The 23,133-nt window shown below is 39.4% G+C and overlaps 1 protein-coding gene across 1 annotated transcript in view; it reads right to left on the bottom strand.

The window, feature by feature from the left end:
- Window positions 1-22,210, bottom strand: part of LOC139467540 (mucin-2-like) — a 71,692-nt gene extending 49,482 nt beyond the window's left edge. Inside the window, exon 1 of the mRNA XM_071249073.1 lies at window positions 22,082-22,210. Within this exon, the coding sequence (XP_071105174.1) occupies window positions 22,082-22,210 (129 nt within the window). The remainder of the gene's footprint in view (window positions 1-22,081) is intronic.
- Window positions 22,211-23,133: the final 923 nt, after the last annotated feature.

Below are 23,133 nucleotides of genomic sequence, written 5' to 3'. Positions count from 1 at the left end.
CTTCTGCTATGTCTGACCGTGCCTTCTCCTTTTGCAGTCCACAGTTATGGAACTCTTTGCCTTTGAATCTGAGAAACTCTGCTTCTAAGGAAACGTTTAAGTCTCTCCTCAAAACCCACTTCTTCACTTTAGCTTTTCAATAGATCTCCTGATTGTTGGCATATGTACATAGACATTACATTTTAACTTTGTCACAGCGCCAGTGAGTAACTGTTGATGGATATTAGGCGCTTTACAAATCAATTATTATTTATTATTATTATTAGAGAAAGAAAACGATTCGTGCGCATTCTTTGTAACTACAAGGCCACATTCACACTTAGAGGCATCAGGTGAAATTACTGATGGCGTTAGCAGGAGCATTAAAGCATGTTAAATATTATTTAACATTTTACAATGTTTTAACAGCATATAGATAAAATGTTCATATATTAAGCAGAAAAAAATAATTATTTCTGAATAAAAGTGATAACCCTAAGATATTGTAAAACGGTTAAAGGTTCAGGGATGGTAAAAATGTGTGAGAATCAGAATTCAGGAAGTGTTTTGCTAATATAGGAATTGCATCGGACATCATTTTGGTCACTGAAGCGTCAAATTTCGAAATGCCCTCAACACATCTGCCACAAAACCCAAAATGTCGTAACCGTGATCAAACAACTTTAGAGCAAGAGACATATGGCAGTCTATAAAATCTTCATGTAAAGCGCATGTCGGATTGTACGTCGACAGTTGTGAAATGTAGACACCAAAGATGGGAGCAGCTGGAAAGTGCTGGCTATAAAGAGAAAATTGACTTCTTGAAAGTTGAAGTCTTGTCATATAGACTTTTGGAAAGTATTTTTGTCACTCTGAATCTTCATGCATATATCTAAATATGAAACAGATGAGGCGAACTCACTCTTATGTGTCCAGTTGTCTGATTATTATTGAACGATATCAGATTATAAATATACCTGAAGCTTAAGTTCAACGTTTTGGCCAATTGTCCGTGTTTTGATTTTGCCAATCGGAGCAAAACGCCCAAATTTCACATAGATGTTATCTAACATTCCACATAATGTGTTCTCAGTAAACAGATGACATTTGCTTCGTCTCAATAGGAATCTCATGTAATAAGACACGTGGTGTCTCCTTCGACAAGTGACTTCGCCCTCAAAATGTCTCGGCATCAGCTGGAGGAGTTGGTAATGTGAATATAAAACCGTGTAGCGCCTGATCCATTGACCGGGATTATAGTTATTAGAGCCATGCGCTTGCTTCAGGACATCAGTACGCTGCTATACTTTACTTCTACATCAATGTCAGTATATCAACTGTGGATCTACAGCGTTATTTTCCCAGAATCTGAACTTTTTTCCTCACTGTACTGTCGCATGTCTTGCAAAACGGACCAAGTGCTTTTATGAAATACAGAGATCAAGATACTGATACTGAAACGATTTTACGACATCGTTTGATAGGCCGGGTCTTTGCCCCGGTTGAAACGTCTCTGCGGTTACATCCAAAGGCATTTTCCAGATGGCATGACATCAATACAGATAATGTATGTTGAAACATATACAAGGGAACTGAGACTGCTGATATTAAGAAGGTGAACTGGACGTAGTAGAGACTATTACAGCCCATATGACAGTCTGTTTCTGTGTTTGAGGACAAGGGAGTTTTGCACCTGAGGATATGAAGCCATTCGGTAAATGAGCCTTGAACTGCGTCAGTGCAGAGGTTGTGTTGTAAACTCCCTGCAGGGGTTTAACACATGGTGAAGTTCCTCAGCATTCATAAGATCAAAAGAAGTCCTCGCAAATGAGGATTTCTTACACATGTGAATATTTTCTTTTCTCCCACCAAGGACACAAATGACTCATTTGCAGGGATCTACAAAGTCGGAGTGTTGACTGAAGAACACAGTATGTTTTTGTACAGATCATTGGTTTGTCGCTGTGGTCTGAATTCCATACGTTCGAAGTTTTCACTATACCAGTCATCTGTACACACAGAAAACGAACTGCACTTATGTTCAAATCACACGTTCAAACCTCGTTCGCAAAAGGCACGCAGTCGTGGAAACAACCCGTGCTGGATCATTTTCGCGAATCTCTTTACTTCTTTCTCAATCCCTTTACCATTAATGTCACCGATCCCAATTGCGTGGATCGATGCTCATGATGTCAATCACTGGACTGCCTTGTCCAGACTCAATTATTCACAGACCGCCGTCATCTAGCTGGAATGTTGCTGAGGGCGGCGTTAAACAACAAACAAACAAACAAACAAACAAACAAACAAACCATTTATGCACATATACTGACGGACAAAATAAGGGAACGGCTACAAAATCAAAGATGTTTGACAAAATATTATTTTTACCTTAATAATGTATCTCAAAGATAACCAGTGTTACTATGCCCATGTAATAAACACATTCTGTATAGATTGTTCACTCAGTTACTTCCTTTGTGGATATAAAGCATTTGATTAAGCACAGAAATCTTACATTATTTCGCAATTATTGTATTACTATGTTATGTTATAACTTTGTGTCCTAGTTTCTGCTATCATTACATACATAAAGTGTTACTGAATATCGTAGTAGGTAAAGGATATGCGCTTAATTACCAAAATAACTATTATCTGTGGGGCACATGTAAACGCGTATATTTCCAGCTACCACGGTGTCATTGAGATACTAAAAATATTTCATCGTTGGACAACATCTAATCAACTTAGAACTCAGTATGCTATACTCAGATAGATAAAAACTTTTACACTGAGGGTTTAACTCATTCACTCCAAATATGGATGTTTGTAGCTTGAAATAGCCGCGTACAGTTAGCAAGTGGGCTCAGGTTGTACATATGTACATTGCCATGAGACTGTCATGAGGGAAATCGTCTTATCCTTCACATATGACGGTGTTTACATGATGTTCCTCGCGTTCTCCGTTATACCGGTTTCCCTCAGGCAGCAGGCACAATCCAGGTCAAAGTTCGCATCCGGTCCAGAGGTTTCTCAAGAAGGAAGATACTGTCTTCGCTCTCGTTAACCTGAAATCCCGACCTACCACATATACCGTCTGTCACTATGATTATTGAATTATTGGAGGAGAAATAATCTCCCGCCGTGGGACATTTCATTTAAATGTAATTGCCTCATTAGCAGCTAAATATCAATATTCAAGTTGTTCAATGGCCCTACATTTGGCTTACTGTTATAACGACCTCTCTGCTCCACTTCACTACATTTCGACCTGGTCAACATAAAGGAGTTTCCGCCATGATATTTGAAAAAAGCTGGCAAAGTTAACGGCCCTGAATTTTGAGGATATGTGAAGTGAGTGCATGGTTCCTTCTTTCCATTAATGACTGCAGTTTGACGTCAGATGAGTTTGAGGTTTAAGTAGCCACACATAGTATACAAGACTACAATATCTTCACAATGTCGTTATCATGGGTGGAAGAGAGGCGAACAAAAACAGGTAGAGAGAAAGAGAGAGAGGGGGTGGGGCGGAGGGGGGGATGGGAGGGAGGGGGGGAGAGAGAGAGGGAGGGAGAGAGGGAGGGAGAAAGAGGGGAAGGAGGAGAGAGAGAAGGCGCAATTCGAACATAATTTCAGTTACATGGGGGCGTGTCAGCTCAATGTGGGTAGCACGGGTGACACCTATGAGCACAATCACAGGTAGAGAGAGAGAGAGAGAGAGAGAGAGAGAGAGAGCAGAGTGAGAGAGAGAGGCGGGTAGAGAGGGACGGAGAGAGGGAGGGAGAGAGAAAGAAAGAGGGGAAGCAGGAGAGAGAGAGAAGGCGCAATTTGAACATAATTTCAGTTACATGAGGGCATGTCAGCTTAATATGGGTGACACCCATTAGCACGAATGGGGCGCTGACAGACCAATGATCATGATCAGGTCGAATCTTGGATTCAAACCACGACAAACAGATCCTGACGCTAGTTGCAACCGAGAGAAAGGGAGGTTAATGAACGAATACCAACTACAGGCGTTGCTGATCAAATCAACACCATACTGACTGTCTGCCCAGATGGTGTATCTGCAGGCCTCCCTGACGTAGGTGGAAGAGTGCTGACTGAAGTGTAAAAAACAAACAAACAAGAATCCTACCTGTGATTACAACAGCATGTTGATCTGATGAAGGGGAAAGAAGTAGCCATGGAACATCATGACAAAGAATAAAGAAGTCGTTATCCATAAAAAGTGTCATGTATTCATGTATGATGATTCATCAAATAAACGAGCATTACACAACAGAAGCCTTAACGTGTGGTACACCTTTTCGCGAACACCTGCTATCGTCACTATTTAACAGTGATTCATAAAATACATATGAACCGTCAACGCCGGAGAATAATTCGTCTCGGTTACCTGCTGAAACAAATTCCATTAAGCGTAAAAGGTATAATCGTGGCGAAAAACATATTTATGATGCACTAGTAGTCTCGCACACTGGACCTCGTATTAGCCGAGGCTTCTTATGATTATGGAAATGATTATGTAGTTTTTATTCATATATTGGTATCGTTGCTGTGAGGATATTACTGTCCGGCTTTATTGATATCGCAAATGCTATCAGGCTTGTTACCTAGCTGAGAAATAATTTTGATAAAACGCATACAACAAAAGTGTATGTTCATTAAATAATACACACAAATGGCCTGCAAATTTGGAAGGTGTTGTCCACTGTGTCTAATTAGGAAATGTCTCTTCCTAGTCTCAAGATAATCACATCTGATGGTGCCAATGTTGCACGTGTTCTCCGTGGCGTTTGTTTGACGTAAATTTCTCAACCACTAGATCATTTTGAGCCTAAACAGAACAGCTCTCCGGCAGCGTCTCTGACATTTCTGCTGAAGGGGTAGAACATCACCTGACACTGCATCACGTCTATGCATTCTATATCTACTTTGTGACCACAATTTGTAATGACAGTAGGAATGGTGATTACTTCCAAGACATTGTCTTACGAGTATGTCTGAAGCAAACATCTATATTGATTGAAGACTGGAGCAGACGACACAAAGAGTACTGTTTTCAAATTCCATGGATCCTGGAGTCCGTCACGGACATATGGCGCAGCCCGGGGCTGGTTGTTGGATGTCACAGTGTTAGACTGTAGTCTGAAGGATCCTGTTGGTAACTGAAAAGATGGATGAATCTATAGTAGGAATCTCACAGATTCTTGACACTATTCAATTGATATGCTTGTTGAAACACATAATCGAATAAAAAATGTCCTGTGTTTTCAAACATTTCATTCAAATGCTTTCATTATCCGTGCACCCAGTATCCTTACAGACACTGCAAACACCAGATGACCATACAGAACTATTCTACACAAATAGATATGTAAAACTCACAAGATAGACGTTCCTCATCTCTGAACGATGGACCAGATTGGATACGAGGACAAATGATTTTTAGATTGGAAAAGTCAGAGAGTTAATATGTTGGCTGGTTTGGTGATATTTGTTGCCATTAGTATGATATTATAAATGATTCCTAACAACTCTGTAGAAGGGGACAATCGAGAGATGCTCCTACAACCTGCTCCAAGTTTTTGTGGTTTGATCCTTTCAAACTTCTAAACAGACGTACAGAAGTTTCTAGCCTTACATCATCGCGGTTCTTAAAAATAAGTATCATTTAATATATGTGCTCAATCACAATGTAACTAAATGTTTCACAAGCCAGGGTTTACTGGCTGTTTACTAGTTCGTATGGGACGTGCTAATGAATGTTACAGTATTTGTTTTGTAAATGGCCGACACATACACCCAGTCGATTCACGGTTACCTTGACAACAGACACAGAGGGACGCGGGAACCTCAGTTTGTGCCGTGAGACCTTTCCATTTTATCACTGTCAACTGTCCAGTAAATGTCAAACACTTAACCCTCAGTCAGGTGTAGTGAATTATGCCAAAGACAAGGGGACGAGCCAAAGTCCTGTCAAGTGAAGACGATGTTGCCGTCTCCACACACATCTCCAACACCACCTGTCATCTCAACCCTCCTTATAAATGTTGGGGTGGTGATGAAGTGGTAGTTATACACAGGCGGAATGTGGGGGGAGCCGCCATCTTGTTGCAGTGGGGAATACACACAGCCAGACAATGCTTCTAGGAAAATTGTATCCATTGCCACCACACCAAGCTGATGGGTGAACACAAAAGAGAACATTTCTCCATATGCATCAGATCACAGGCTGTCTGTCATTTCTGCTAGAGGAGAATCTCACACGCAGACTATGTAGTAGAAGTCCCTGTACTCTATGTCTACTTTTGGTAACATGTTGGAATGACTGTACCCCACTCAGTTCTTGTTGTTTGTTTGTTGTTTAACGCCGCGATCAGCAATATTCCAGCTATATGACGACAGTCTGTAAATAATCGAGTCTGGATCAGGCAATCTAGTGACTGACATTATGAGCTTCGATATACGCAATGTGGATGCGATGATATGCATCAACCAAGTCAACGAGTCTGACCACCCGATCCCGCTAGTCGCCTCTTTCGACAAGCATACGAAGAGCATAGGTTGCTGAAGACCAATTCTAACCCGGATCTTCACAGGTAACCCAGTTCTTGATTTATTCTCATGGGTGAAACAACATTGACTATCTCGATTATTACTTAACTCGAAACAACTGGTTCGGAGGAGTCACATCCTTGGGAAGACTTGATGTCATCACGCACACCTTCTCGGTGTTTGTTTCCCGCTTTCCCCTTCATCTCCATTGGTTGATGACTGGAGACACCAAGGTCATTGTTATCAATTTCCATCGATGGGTTCAGTCCATCACGGACAGCCTTGAACAGGTCTGCTGTGCAGAGTTGCGTCCCTTGGGCAGGCCAGAAACCTATGATTGTGGGTTCGAATCACGGTTCGCCCCGATTATGTTTCTAGGTTTGTCGGCACCATACCCGTGCTCGTGGGTTTCACTGAAGTGGTAATAAACGTCTTAGACCTGCATTACTTCGGGCTTTCCTCCCACATTAAGCTGACATGCCGCGATATAACTGGAATACTGTTAAAAGAGGCGTTAAACCCAACTCACTCACTGAACACGACTGCAAATCTTGGATTTGAAGACACTGTAATTGGATCCTGTCATGCTCAAGGGCCACAACAATACATACGCAAATGTGCCTTGGACGAAAACAGTAAGATTTTATAGATCTTTAATTAAGTACTGTGTGGTCATAGTGTCAACATAAACATCGCGTCGACAGTGTGTGGTGTGCATGTTTTCGCCCCCTTCACTATGATGGCTAGTGAATTTAAGGCCCCAGTGTCTAAAAGGAGTCAGCTGTTGTTTCGGCCAGGCTAGAGCGGTAAACAAGGAATCAACGTCAACCTGTGTGGTACTATTTTGGTGAACGTGACATTCACATCCAATAGATGTTAGTGAAGCTGTCAAAGGAAAAACTGAATTTCTCACTAAACTATGTTATAAATTTGTTCTAAAAAACCCAATCGTCACATCTGTCAGCACTTTTGCTGGAGCTTGCCAAAAGCATGCCTGGCAAGGAGAAAGAAAGTGAGAAGTTACTGGATGTATTAATGTGTTAAATATTACCACGGGAAAAAGCATCACGCTTTGGTAGGATCCAGAAGAACGAATATCTCTTTTGATATGAATAGATTTTATGTAATTTTGTTGCAATTTGACAAGATCAGCAGCACATTACTGACATACGAGCTGACTTCTATGGAGTCTACTTGGCGATATTGGAAGTAATCTAGCAGATGGTCTAAATCACATAAATCAACACTTTTATTTTGATGAATCTTTAAAGATTAACTACAGGATAGAGACTCGTGTCAGGATAACACACTGTAATAATGGTTTTGAAACAGTACACACTGACATGTCAGTAAACTCATCAGTTTACCCACACATATAAACACTCATATCCTATATTGATATACATTGCTTTTCAACCAACGGATAAATCTTGGAGAACATACATAAGTGACTATTAAGCTCATATGTCAGTTGAATGAATAGACCTCTCTTAATATTTATGCATGATCCCAAGATCAAACTCCAAAACGAGGTTTTCCATGCATGGCGGCAGAGCAAACATCCGGAAGTGATTTATCGCTCGTATCGCATGTCTCGTTCAGCTTCGTCAAGAATATTTTTCAAAGTCAATCTAAGAGCACGTGGAATTCCCCGTTGAACAAGGGATTCCATTATAACAGCGATGGGTTCATCAACAGTATTAAAAGTAGGTATATTGTGATTTTACACTAAATAACAATGACCACTTTGACAGGTCACGTTACCTTTCATGGCATATGCTGTTGTTTTGAACTGATTTTGATGGGCTTAGACAGCCATAATGATTGATAACCAGCCGTTTAAATGTGTGTAAGCACTATATCTTATTTATTTTAATTCTTGTGTTTCGGGGTATTACGGTAGTCAAAAGATCTAATTAATATGATTATTATTAAGGTTACAGTTTATACTGTGTCACGTATATTGCAACCGTAATAAATGCAACTGTTTTTGGCTATAGATAGTTTTTTGTATAAACCATAATCATCCACGATCATCCACTAAATTCAGTTCTGTTTCATAGTTGAATGTATGTATGTGGTAATTATTATATTTCCAGCGTCGTCCAAAGGATTCCTGTGGCCTGACTCAATCTATGGGGAAGAACGGAATCCCACATAACTAAGAGGTAAGGACTATGAAATAAATATGTCGTATGCGTGTTCAATTAATGAAATTAATTTGAATCAATGGGTATCGAAGTTACATTAAACTGCAACAATAATTCTGGGTAACTGACCATGCAGATTTTCCTGTTAATGTAAATTATATTAAATATATTTTTTTAAAAGTCAAAGTGACTCGGCACAATGTTTGAAGTGTTTAATAGTAGAACACTTATTAAATTGCATTCATACAGTTGACATCTGCATGTATTTCTTCACAACTTCAATGTATTTTCAGATCTTTCTGAAGTGAGGGTTTCTGCAACAAACTGTTTGTGTGCCGCCAGAAAGATCGAGCCAGTGCTGTGGACATCAGTTTAAATACAATGTATGTACATTGTGCAATAAAATATTTGCGTCTCAAACGATTTGACACTTTTATCTCTCACAGGCAATTTTAGCACAATTCTATAAGAGAGTGCAAGGGAAACCATAATCAAGCAACTGTCCACAGCTGATTGATAATTTTGAAAATTCTGCAACATGGACTCTCAAGGATGTTAAGGTTTGTATTTCTCCTACCTATTTATTCAGCTGAAAACTGACCACAGTTTAATAGGAAAGGGGGGGGGGGGGGGGATATTGAGATATTTCTTGTGTGCAAAGTAGTGGCAATAGTAAAGCCTTGGTCTGCCCCCACACTAACACCAGGTTGAACAAGATCAAGAAAAATACAAAACACTTCTTTGTTTTTTCGTCTCAACATCAGACATACCTACTGTAGACAAACATGATACAAAGTTCACAGCATCATGAGGGGCTATACCAGTCAGGCTTCAGAGTTGACAGCTAGTTTTGTAAAGTGTATACAACTTTGGGGCTGAGGACAAAGGACGATGGGATTTGAATTTTTATTTCAGTGCAGTCAACAGCATGGTCCTGGGTCTTCCAGCCAAGGAAACAGTGTCAGGACAAACATAATACATGCTACACATTTTGGTGGCACTGGGTTGATCAAAATAAAATGGTAGGGGGTGGGGGGGCGGGGGGGGGGGGGGGGGGGGCTTCCTTGGTGTTGTGGCCACAGTCCATGCAAATATGGATGGGATTGTCCTTGATTTTAGTATTTTTTTGCACAGGGGTGTACTTGTTTACAACACACAAATCAAGGACTGAAATAAAAAAACATTCAATTCATTTAAGTCCCCCAATTAATTTTCAATTTGTGTATGAATATAAATCGTGAAACTTAACCCATTAAAGCATAAAACAACTATAACTGTTTTATACATTATTTATTTATGTCTGTTTATGCATTCATATTAGCATTAGATGTGTAGTCCATTTCCAATCTAGAAATACGTATATTCTGACCAGAATAAATGTATTTGTTTGAAAGTTGATATGTAATCATCATGTGACTTACATTATTTTAAATATAAGTTCCCGGGTGCCGTTGTACAAAACAACCTTAGACCTAAGACCGACGTTAGTCTGTCTATTAGTTAAGGTATGAGAGTTACGATCACCTAAACGCTAATATCACTTTGTACAACGACACCCAGGGGAGATATGATATATATGTAGTATGTATGTGACGAGAATAGAAATCAATATTGTATTCAGAAAAAGCATGAGTATTTCGTCCTGAAACGTCATGAACGTCTGTGAACAACTTTCCTTTAACCTATCGAATGGCTGCCAGTCATCGTTTCCGCAAAGATAAATCGACCGGAACAACGATGAAAACTCCTATATTTATCGCAGATTCTACATTGTTAGGCTATCCATATTCGCGTCCGCTGCATTATGAGGTTTATTCTGTTATAAGTTCTCAGTCTCTGTTATCATAGGTGTATGGAAGCACGTATAGGTTCATTTACATTCCACAGCGAACCGATGTTTAATAGAAAATGTGTGTAAACAAGTCCGTATTATCTAAGAAACCATTAACAATGTATGTTACAAGTAGATAGCTAAAGTGCAAGTACGCGCATGCGTACCTAACGTACACTTGAATGAAGAATATTTTCAAACTAGTTATTTAAATTGACAAATCCTTACTTCAGAATGATACATTTCGACACATTTTGTACATGTCTGTACATGTTACTGCAACAATATGACGACAAAAATAACTGGAGCTCATATTCCTGAAGTGCAAATTAGGTTTAACACCAGTAAAAAGTGTAATTTCGCAATGTGTATTCTATTTGCAGTGAGAGAAGCCGAGAGAAGCCTCCATTTAATAAGTAAACTCATTCTCTTTACAAGAGAAGAAATACTTTTTTCGACATAGTCCTATGTATCATTGATGACAGTTCTAGGCGGCACAGCTCCGACATCAGGCCGGAATGTGATTGAATTGCAACATTGCTGGTATTATCAAGCATATCACTCAGTTGACTTGTTAAGTCGATCCCGTTACCTGTGCGCTCAATATCCCCAGGGATGCACACACATGTAGCAAGAACCAAGTCGCGTACAAAGCAGTGTCTAGAGATAAATAAATACCTAATACACTTAAGCTAAGTACAAGGCTTCACCTTCACACAGTACACCGTATTGACTTGACTAGGACAGGCTCTCTAGATGTTAGTGATGGTGGACGGTTGCTGCCATTAGAGTATAAATGAGTTAGTATTTGCAACTCAGTGTATTAGGAGTGTTTGATGTCAACCAAGTGTATTGATGAGTCGTGTTAGACATCTTTGTGCACCAATGAGTTAATAGCACCTTATGATGTAACTGATTGGTTAATAGCAACTTAGAACAGAAATGATTGGTTAATAGCAACTTAGAATAGAAATGATTGGTTAATGGCAACTTAAAGTTGCTATGATTGGTGAATAGCAACTTAGAATAGAAATGATTTATCGATGTCAACTTAGTATGTAAATGCGTTTGTTCCAGCTAAGTGTAAGTGAGTATATAAATAAATGGTTAACAGAGACACATGCTAGTATCACATGAATCTGTGGGCGATGGATAACTCCATGAGTAATTAATGGCAGCGTTTGTCTGTTGTTGCTGTGTAAATATGAGTTGATGATGGCAAATTATCATATTGTTGACTAGCTGTGATTAACACCATTTTAACAGTATTGTGGGCCTAGTGTTGGAGAAAGGTAACTCAGGAGAGTGACCCATAAGTGTGGTGCAAACAGAGAAAGGATTACAACCAAATCGTTTAGAAATCGAACCAGTGCCTAGCGGACCATGGCAGTCAAGGTACCCAACCCTGCGCAGCAAATACTGATGGACCAGCCCTCTCCCTCTAATGTATGTGCAAAGTTAATTTAGCAGAGTGTACAGAAGGGCTAATGGCAACTTGGTATCTAAATTTGTTAATGGCGACATAGCTTATGCAGTAAGTAACTTAATAATTACTTTAAAGTCACTAGTTAGTATACAAATGGTTGGTTAATGACAAAACAAAAATTAATGTGAAGTTTATACGATATACGGTTTTTTCATTAGATCAGAGGCCGGTAACATGATCGCGGTCACACATTTTGACGTTCATATGTTTTTCACGAGTCTATATTCTTGCAATTACGTAACCACTAACGGACTACATCCACATTCCTGGGGAATCGCCTGGGAAATCCCTAGCATAAATACAGAAGCGTTGATGATTGGCGTTTTGGCATACATTGAGATAAGGCAGTCAATTTATCTGAATGCCTAGAATCCGAGTGAACTCACAAGTGACAGTCTACCGCAAACTATTAATGTACCTTCGTTTCTATTTGGCAGATCTTTATAATCAGCTTCCGATGATCGGCCAATTGATCGATGATGACTAATACTTGTAATTGCCACAGGTTCATGAACAACTTCGGAAATATCTTCCGTCACGTTTATCATGTCAGCCGCTTTGATGTCCCGTATTTGACGTCAATGTATTACAGCGCGGTGGCATTGTGACTGACTTACTGGGGTAGTTTTTAACACCCTTTTCATTCAATGATGATATTATTTGAATACATTTGTTGCAAACAAACTACAACAGATCTTTTTGGGGAACTATTTTATTCCGCGATATAGCTGGTTGTTGTATGTCTGTCAGTGTAAACATGTAGTCACATGTACCACTTTAAATACAATTGTGTATCAGCCATGCTCCAAGTCAATTGGTGGTACACATGGTGTATACAAAGGGGCTAATTCACTTGATATAGCATAAAACCTGGTGAGGAACACCCTGTGAGCCTATGAATCTCGCCTTTCGGACAATCGTTGTTGGAACGTCTATGAACTTCAAAAAAATATATTACTCGTACCATTTAGTCGTTAATTTGTTTCACCAGTATTTCTCTGGGAATCGCACCGTGTGGATAAACGAAATTCAACTGTTCAATAATAAAAGACATTCCAAATTGCCTACACTGATAATTATAAGAGAGCAGTGCATGGTCTATATTATATAAGTCGTGTTTAAAATAAATAGGCATCTGCTTACGGCATCTGTTATCGTCGAGTGAGATCAGAGGAGGACTAAAAGTGGACGTAGATATGTGTGTGTATGTGTATGTGTGTGTGTGTGTGTGTGTGTGTGTGTGTGTGTGTGTGTGTGTGTGTGTGTGTGTTTCGCGATCACGTGGTGTCATCACTGATAATCAGTGATCCATTCATATAATAGTCACCCTTAATTTGCCTTTTACGCCCAATGAAATCTGTTTCGGCGGATAATGATTATTTTACAAACGTTAACTGTTCCTCCTTGTGAAGAGGAACGCTGATGCGTTTACATGGTGTTAAAACACGGATCAATAGAGCTGACCAGGATTTAGTTGGGTTTGCCTGGTCAACTGTTCTGAAAATCGATGCATGTGTTTCCTTTCAAGTGAAAATTGGATAAAAATGATATCTCTAAAGGGATATCTACCGATTTGAAGGAGGTGATTAATAGCTGCTATCATTGCATCAGAGTGACTTAGGGATGGGTGTTGTTCTATCACTGCCACAGATCCTCTAAATTGGGAACATCACCGATCACAGAGTGTAAGCATTACACCCGGGAACAATCTGTCTTGGAGTATGTTTCAGAGTAACGAGATCTCCAAGCTGGGAGTAAATGAAAGCGAGACAGTGTAGACGTTTGACGTCGCGGTCAGTAACGTTGCAACAATATTATTTCATGTGAATAATCCAATCTTAATAGGCCACACCAGTGGTTGGTAGTATGAGTAAAGCAGTAAGGTTATATTTTGTGGACGATGTAATATTTTGTATCCTTACATACAGCTATCCTTTTTCCCTTAGCTTCCTCTCGTGGAAATTCGGGACAGAATAGGTCACCAGTTCCCTCACATGTAAGAGAAGGGCAAAATGAGGACCACAATGTGACACCTGGAAGCCTTTGTCTTGGTGGAACGTGATCTTGTGCACGGTTCACAGTTCGTAAATCAAGTTTTTATTATAATCAAAGCCGGCGGCGGAGAGTATTGGGGTGGGTCAGTCCAGACTCGTTATAATTTCAGGGGCGTCAGTCCTGCCTCACACTGAAACACGGGTCATAAGACAAGAAGTGTCGCCTTAAGCAAGTGACTTTGTTTGAATTCTGGTTAAGCAGTGATGGTAATGTGCTTCTAAAACGTCTAGCTCCTACACAGCAGCATGTGTTTGCGGGATGATAAGAAGGTAATTTGAGCGCTCACTAATCCTTTGACCGGGTAATAATTGTGGAGCGCTATGGGAACAGCAATATAGATATGCGTTTATCGTTATTATTGTGCCTGAAAAGAAAACTAACAGAAGCAGTCCATATTCGCCGCCACAAGCCATCAATCAACAGAGATCTAGGCTATTTCATCCCATCCGCCTACTATGAACTCATCAACCAATAATCACCTGTTTATTGGCTTCATGCCCCTATTGGCTTCTAGCTATGTGTTTTCTGCCCATCGTGTTGTGTTAGCATAATCCCTTTGTTGTCACACCTACCTATGTTATCCCACTCATGTATGCCCTTGTTGTTACTGTTAATCCTCTATTGTTATCATCCACTTGCTATATATATTCTGCACTATGTCCCTCATTCAGTCTTGCTTGACAACGGTATAAGGATCTATACCGAAACGTCGCCTTTTACAGTATTAAAGAAGTTGTTATCCATAAAAAAATTGTGTCTAGCGACAAAACAATCTCTATGATCGTAAGAAATCACTGCCAAAAGCAGGGTTAATTACTATATCATGATCATGTGTTTATGAATCACTATCAAATATTGATGTTACCAGGTATTTGCGAAAAGGTGACTGCATCCTTACCCTGGTGGCACTCGTCACAAACACATACAAAGGCAAGACAAAAACAAGGGAACTTATCGTTATATGGTAACCGACAAAAGAAACGCGAATACCGCACATGTTGGTTAATATAGGAAGATTTACTCATATTCAAGAGATATTAGGTTTATTGGACGCGCAAACGAACACACTGATGTGTTGTGTGAATCGACGCTCATGAAAGCATCACTTGTGACGTCATAGACCCATGACTCGAGATGCACAATTTGTCTCGTGCAGGATTAGCGTGTAAAGTTTGGCAATCACGTGCAGCATATCGTGATAAGAATAAAGACACCCTGTGTTAACACTTGACTGATGGTTAGTTTTGTCATTTAGTGGTACACATTGGAAACATCTCTTCTTAATGTACATACTTATCTATATGTTTCTGTGGTTCGCGTTTCTTTTTGAGGTGAGTATGGTTATGTTAGGTTATATTACATTTTTGCTTTCATCGTGTTTTTTCAAATACTAATAACTCGGACGAATCCATGTGAATCTGTCAACTGTTCATATGCGGTCGTAGTACAACGTTATTTACACAATCCTGAACTATATTCCTCTGTGTTCTTGTGCGTGTCTGAAATAACGGACTAAGTGCTTTTCTGAAATTGAAAGAAAATGAGATTGAAACGATATCGTTTGATTGGCTGGGTCATGACCGCGGTTGAAACGTTTCCAAAAAATATTGAAAAGCCATTCTCCAGATGGGATGACAACAGTACCGCCAATGTATGAAGAACTATACCCAAGTTCAGGGCCTGTGTGACATTCAAGGATATTAAGTCTGCTGATAATGGACAAGGTGAACTGGTCGGATTGTGATCCCATTACAACCCATTATAAGGCTGCTGCTGTGTTTTAGGATAGGGTAGTTCTTGCACCTGAGGATATGAAACAATGCCACGGCTAAGGTGTGTTGTCAGCTCCCTACATAGTGTAGTTGCCCCGGGTTATAAATACATGGTGTGTTTAGTCACAAACGAGGGTTTGGTACACATATGAATATTTACTATTTCTACCACCAAGAACAAGAATGACCTCATTTGCAGGGTTCTACAAAGTCGTAGTGTTTACCTGTTTATAGTCTGAATTCCATCCCTTCGAATTGTTCACCACATGTAGACATTTATATGCATGAACACTACATAACCGTTTAAACAAACGTACCTCCGTTCACGCTACGAGGGCAATCGAGGGCACACCATGGTGGAACATTTATATATTTTTTTAACAATGGTGTACATATATTAATGGAAATAAATTCAGACACGACAACAATGTCAAACAGAGTTTGACATGACAGTTCGTTTAAATTGTGTGTGGGTTATTTGTCAATCCTTCACTACTTACTCAGTCACCTGTTTGTCTTTTCGCCTTGCCAACTAGTCTTGAAGTGCACACACACACACACACACACACACACACACACACACACACACACACACACACACACACACACACACACACACACACTTGGTGTGCACAACATGGCCATGACACTACCAAAGTGACGTTTCTTTCACACAAGTATGGCTGCAGCTGGCACGGTGCCTGTGGTGAGTTTTCACTGCAGATTCAATGACGTGGTTCCTCGTCCCCTTTCTTAGGTCCTCTAGGTGTTCAACTGGCACAGCAGACATAAACTAGGTCAAAGTTTAGAGAGGTCGCGTGCCAGTCTCCTTTTGGTTAACATGAACTTCGGATCTATACCATATACCGTCTGTCGCTACGATTATTGAATTATTGGAGAAGACCAAACGTAATTGACTCATTATCACTAAGTTATCAAGATCCAATTTTTTAATGGCCTCTACACTTGGCGTAGTCTTACAACGACCTCTCTCATACTCTTAACAACATCTCAACCTGGTCAACAACATAGAAGTTTCCGCCATGGTATTTTAAAAAGTTAATCAAAATTAACGGTCCTGAACTTTGAAGATATGTATAGTCAAGAACACACAATGCCATTTAAAAAGTGGTCAAATGTAACAAATGTAATATTTGGGATAACACTTTCTGTGTAAAGTACAGATTCTCGTACTTTTTGGGGCTGAGTCCAGTCCTGGATTCTGGCAGTGTGGGTTCGAATCCCGGAATGGCATGTTGTGTTCATAGCTTTTGGCCATGGGAGCCGTGCAAATTTACACATTTCAGACGGGTACACAAAGTACGTGATCTAGACTACCAGTTGTCGGACTTTCATTTTTGTGGAAGCCTCGGTGGCTGAGTGGGTTAGATCGCTGACTCTGTGCTGGCGATTAAGTGCCTCACTCTGGCAGTGTGGATTCGAATCCCGGACGGGACTCAACCCAAAAAAGTACGAGAATCTGTACTTTACTCCCAAATATAACATTTGTTATGTATGGTCAGTCCACACTTCTTTCAATTACTGACGTGAGTTGGATGTACTGTATTGAGCCTACACATCACAAAACAAGACTACAACATTGAAAGGACAATCTGTGTGGCGGGTGCTACCGGTAGAAGAGGACATGCTTAATCCGTTCGCGAACATCTGGTGGCAGATTCAGAAAAGTTTCACTACTATTTTGCGTTTAACGCCCACTGGAATCTGTTTCGGCAGATAATCGAGATTGATTATTCTCGGCCGTTTACGTTTATATTTACATCACTTGTATAAGACATTAGTCTATGGACGTGAGACGTTCCATTCTAAAGGACGAGGTACGAGTATGACAGTTAAACCTCTAAAGGAGCAAAACCAGGTTTGGTGATGTTTATATCCAGAAAAAAGGCAGCATGTAACTCGAGTCGTTAGACGTCCTCTGTACTGAAGATTAAAGCATTTGATGAAAGGTCCGGTTAGGAGACCATCATCAATACATAAAGACATCTGTCAAAACATTTGTAACATTCAATCTGTATTAATCAGTGGAAGATCGTTGGAACTATCCGTTTTCCTGTATAACTGCTCACATCATGATTTAATTGTATGTGACACAACCTTTTATTGGTTCTTATATTCAAGAATGTTTTTAGTGAAACTGCACATAACTATGTTCGGATGACGGGTAATTTCGCTTAATCTTCCTGGCTTTGAAATACAAGCACTTGTACATTAATTTATATTAACATAAAAAGAAGAATATGAAATATGAAACTCTTCGAAAGCAATTATAACTTATCGCCTCTTTTAAACTGAATTTATACAAGAAAAGTATCTAACTATCAGATCATGAGAAATTCGTTACTCATTAATACTAATATTGGAGATGACTTCTATGATATATGTATTTTAGCCTTTTCGAATAAAGTTAACAAACATTGTTTCACTTTAGTAAGATTAACATTGTGAGAACAAAAACATTCTAGAAAGCTCTACTCGCTGCTGTCGACTGTCGAATCAAGCACGTATATTATTTACTAGTAGTTCAATATTTTCCTGCAACTGACATTACTGGAAACACTTCAAACAGTTTCTACTGCCACTAAAATCGCTTGCACATTACACTGTACTATACGAATACGACCAATTGTGTCTAATTAGATTCGGTACGATGTGTGAAGCCCATTTCTGAAATACCCGCCGCGATATTGCTGGAACATTGCTAAAAGCGCCGTAACTACATACTCACTCGCTCTGAGCCGATTCCCTACTTAGCCCGAGGATGATCGCGTGGTTTGGAAGAGTTTATGCGTCAGCTCGCTCACCAGCTCTGTTACATTCCGCTGAAAGGGGCACGCATCAGCAGTCTCTAGTAATATGTTGTAAATACTGAGACGCCTATGCATTCTATAGCTACTTTACGGGGCATGTTTTGATGACTGTCGACATGGGGATTACTACCCGCTCACTTCACAACCTAGTTTCATGTCCTTTTTATTGAGTAACACGTCAGAGATGGTTTGGAGGATTCACACACTGGAAAAGACTTCCCTCCGTGGCGCAAACCCACGGGGGCTGTTTCAGCCCTGTTTCAGCCCTGTTTCAGCCCTGTTTCAGCATTAGGATGGAGCTTGACTTGTCTTTTTGGTGAGGGAACTAAGAAGCTGACCGGAAGTTAATCGAACTTTAAGCATAACCATAATCCAGCTTGATCGGCTTCTTGAGGACAAAAACTGGTAATACCCACATCCGCGCCCATTGCATTGTGAGATCAGCTATAGTTCTGTCAACCCTTTCCGTAGGTTTATGGAAGTCTCCACATGCTTAATATTTAGATCTTCCACAGCAAACCGATCTTTGAAAGTGTTGGTGGGTATAAAAGTCAATCTTAACTATGAAAACATCAACAGTGCACATAACTGGAAGATAGCAGAAGGGATAGTTGCGATCGCATTTATTCCCTCCGTCTAAATACCAAAACATCTCGTGTCTGGCACGTGCCGTGGAATAATATTCTGGGAATAATTGGAATGAAGAATGTTTCAGTGCAATTCAAACATGTCCGATCTGCTCTGGTGTTAGAATAGGACACAAAACCTTCCAAATTATGTAATTATGTAGCTGAACAAACCCTTGAGTGAGAATCCTGCATTTAGACACATTTCGTACTCAGATTCAAGTCTTCCAATTTTACTCTAAAATTACAATGACAAAAAACCTTGAACTCACATTACCCAATTTCCATTAGGCTTAACACCAGCAAAAAGTGTAATTTTGAATGCGTATTCTATTGCAGTGAGCAAAGCCGAGAGAAGCCTATATCTAATAGGTAAATCCATTCTGTTCACACTAGAAGAAATGCTTTTTTCGCTATAGTCCTATGTATAATTGATGCCAGGCCTCGACGTCAGAGCTCCGGCAACAGGCCGGAAAGTGATTGAATTACAGCATTGCTGGTATTCTCAAGCATATCACTCAGTTGACTTGATAAGTCGATCCTGTTACCTGTGCGCTTAATATCCCCAGGGATGCCCACATATATAGCAAGAACCAAGTCACGTACAAAGCAGTGTCTAGAGATAAATGAATACCTAATACACTTAAGCTAAGTACAAGACCTCACCTCAACGCAGGACAGCCTAGGACAGGCTCTCCAGATGTTAGTGATGGTGAACGGTTGCTGCAACTAGAGTATAAATGAGATGATATTAGCAACATACTCTATAAATGAGTTGTTGATGTCAACCATGTATATAAATGTTTCGTTTGTTTGTTGTTCAACGCCGCACTGAGTATTGTTGCCAGTCTGGTCCAGGGAATCCAGTGATTGGCATCATGAGCATGAGATCACATGAGCAACGATCTACGTAATTGGGGTCCGATAATATGCATTTACCAAGTTGCCTAGCTTTCCCACACTTTTACGACAAGCATGGGTTGCTGAAGATGCATTCTAGCCCGGATCTTCACGGGTTGTTTATACATATGTGGTTAATGGTAGCTGTGTGCACCAGTAGCATATTTATGATATATATGATTGGTTAATAGTAACTTAGTGTATAAACGAGTATGTAATAGCAACTTACTCCATACATGAGTTATTGTTGTTGTATTGTAGTTTAACGCCGCACTCAGCAATATTACAGCTATATGACGGCGGTTGTAAATAATCGAGTCTGGACCAGACAATCCAGTGATTGATATCGTGATCATCGATCCACGCAATTGGGATCGATGACATGCATCAACCAAGTCAGCGAGCCTGACCACCCGATCCCGTTAGTCGCCTTTTACGAAAAGCATACGATACATGAGTAGTTGGTTGATGTCAAGTACATAAAAAAGTGGCTGATATCAAATATATTGATATCTGGTTGATATCAAGTAAATAAATAAACAAGAGGTGTCATATCAAGTATATAAATAAGTGGTTGATATCAAGTATATAAAAAAGGTGGTTGATATCAAGTGTATAAATATTTGGTTGATATCAAGTAAATATATAAACAAGAGGTGTCATATCAAGTATATAAATAAGTGGTTGATATCAAGTAAATATGAATCTAAGTAAGAGGTGAGATGTCAAGTATATAAAAAAGTGGTTGATATAAAGTATATAAATAAGTGGTTGCTATCAAGTATATGAATAAAAGGCTGATATCAAATATATAAATAGTTGGTTGATATCAAGTAAATATATAAACAAGAGGTGTGATATCAAGTATATAAATACGTGGTTGATATCAAGTATATAAATAAGTGGCTGATATCAAGTATATAAATACGTTGTTGATATCAAGTATATGAAAAAGTGGTTGATATCAAGAATATGAACAAGTGGCTGATATCAAGTATATGATGAGTGAGTGAGTTAAAATTTTAAGTCACATCGGCAATATTTCAGCCGTATCGTGACTATCAATAGTTAAATATAATACATATAATGAAACTTATATAAAACACCTGCCAACGAGGGACAGTAAAATAACTAGACTTATCACAGAAATAAATTTAAAACTAGTATGTAATCATAAAATCAATAGCACTATACATAACATTACATTATAAAAACAGGCTATAGATCGCCAGCAACTGAAGGCAGACCACCATACTGGGGACCATGGGGACATACAGCACCTTTGCTACCTGCATGGACCCCAGCAGGATTTACATCATCCCTTCAGCAACTGGCGACTGTATGCAAAGTTAGCCACAAGTGAAAATACAAATATTCTACGTTTAAAAGAGTAGTAGGCAGAAATATTCTTTGAATGACATGGACTTACGATATCCTCTCAGGGGGACAATAATTTTACACTACGTCAACCCCCTTTGAGGATACGGCCAGTAACAAACTCAGATATAATTTCATTTTACCAATTGTAAAAAGTCATTCATTTTATACAAAACATATTATCAAAATTTATTGAACAATTCTATCTCTTTTAAAAACCCAATAACTAAATGAGAATAAATAGTATAAAAGATCCTTGAGAGATGATGATTTGAAATATTTATCCCTTGTGATGGAAAAATCAATACAGTCAAGTAGGACATGCTTGACCGTGATTCTCTCATCACAAGGGATACAAAATGGAGGATCTTCACCTTTCAACAAATATTCGTGAGTATATCTACTGTGGCCAATACGACACCGTCGTAAAATGACCTCTTCAAATCTGGACTGACAACCCAAGAAGGTATAACCGATATTTGGTTTAATTTCATGTAATTTATTGATACCTACTTGGGTGTCCCACTTCTTCTGCATCAGATCTCTGATATATGATCCAATCACTGGCTTATAGTCTGTGTATGGAATAAGAAGTGGTGTCACAGATTTGTTGAGGGCTGCTTTTGCAGCAGCAGCAGCCATTGTGTTCCCAGTAATTCCAACATGGCTGGGTAACCAACAGAAAACGATGTCGTATTGGCCAGTAGCAAGTTCATTATATAATTCAACAATTTCGATTAAAAGTGGATGTTTAGTGGACTGATTTGTAATTGCTTGAAGACAGGAAAGAGAATCGGAAAATATTATAAAATGTTTATGTTTTAATTGTTTACTGATGTATTCTAGTGCTGTTAATATGGCTTTTGATTCGGCTGTAAAAATGGAACAGTTATCAAGAATTCTAGATGATATAGTCCTGGATCCAATGATGGTGGCACTAGCAACTGCGGCACCATCCTTGGATCCATCTGTAAATATAGATTTGTAAGTATCATATTTGTTTCGTAGTTGATTATATTCCTGTTGATAAATAAGTTGATTTTTTTCAGATTTCTTTAGTTTAGTAAATGTCAGATCCACCACTGGCTTCACTAACTGCCATGGTGGAGAAGATCAAGTATATAAATACGTGGTTAATAACAAGTATATAATCAAGTAAATATATAAATGAGTCGTTGGTGTCAAGTATAAATGACTGCTGTAAGTCAAGTAAGTAAGTAAACGAGGAGTTGGTGGTGAGTAAGTATATGTATAAGTGACTGAATGCTACGTTCATACAGGTGAAGTAAATGACAACTTAGTCACTGTATGAATGTGAGTTGATGGTAGCAAATTATGATATAAGTAGTTAGTTGTGATTAACGCCGCGTTTATCAATATCTTGGCGTGAATGAAGCAGGAAAGTGACCCAGGGAAGTGAACCAGTCACGAATGAGGAGGATGCAGACAGAAAACGGATAACAACTCTATCGAACGTTAAACCCTAGCGGACTCCGGTAACCAAGGAGGGCAACTCTACACAGCGAAATGTGACAGCCAAGACCACCCATATCCACAACATGCGA

The sequence above is a fragment of the Haliotis cracherodii genome, unplaced genomic scaffold, assembly GCF_022045235.1.
Source record: "Haliotis cracherodii isolate W230 unplaced genomic scaffold, xgHalCrac1.p SCAF_2, whole genome shotgun sequence".
NCBI classification, from domain to species: Eukaryota; Metazoa; Mollusca; class Gastropoda; order Lepetellida; family Haliotidae; genus Haliotis; species Haliotis cracherodii.
This window is presented reverse-complemented; position numbering and strand designations above follow the sequence as displayed.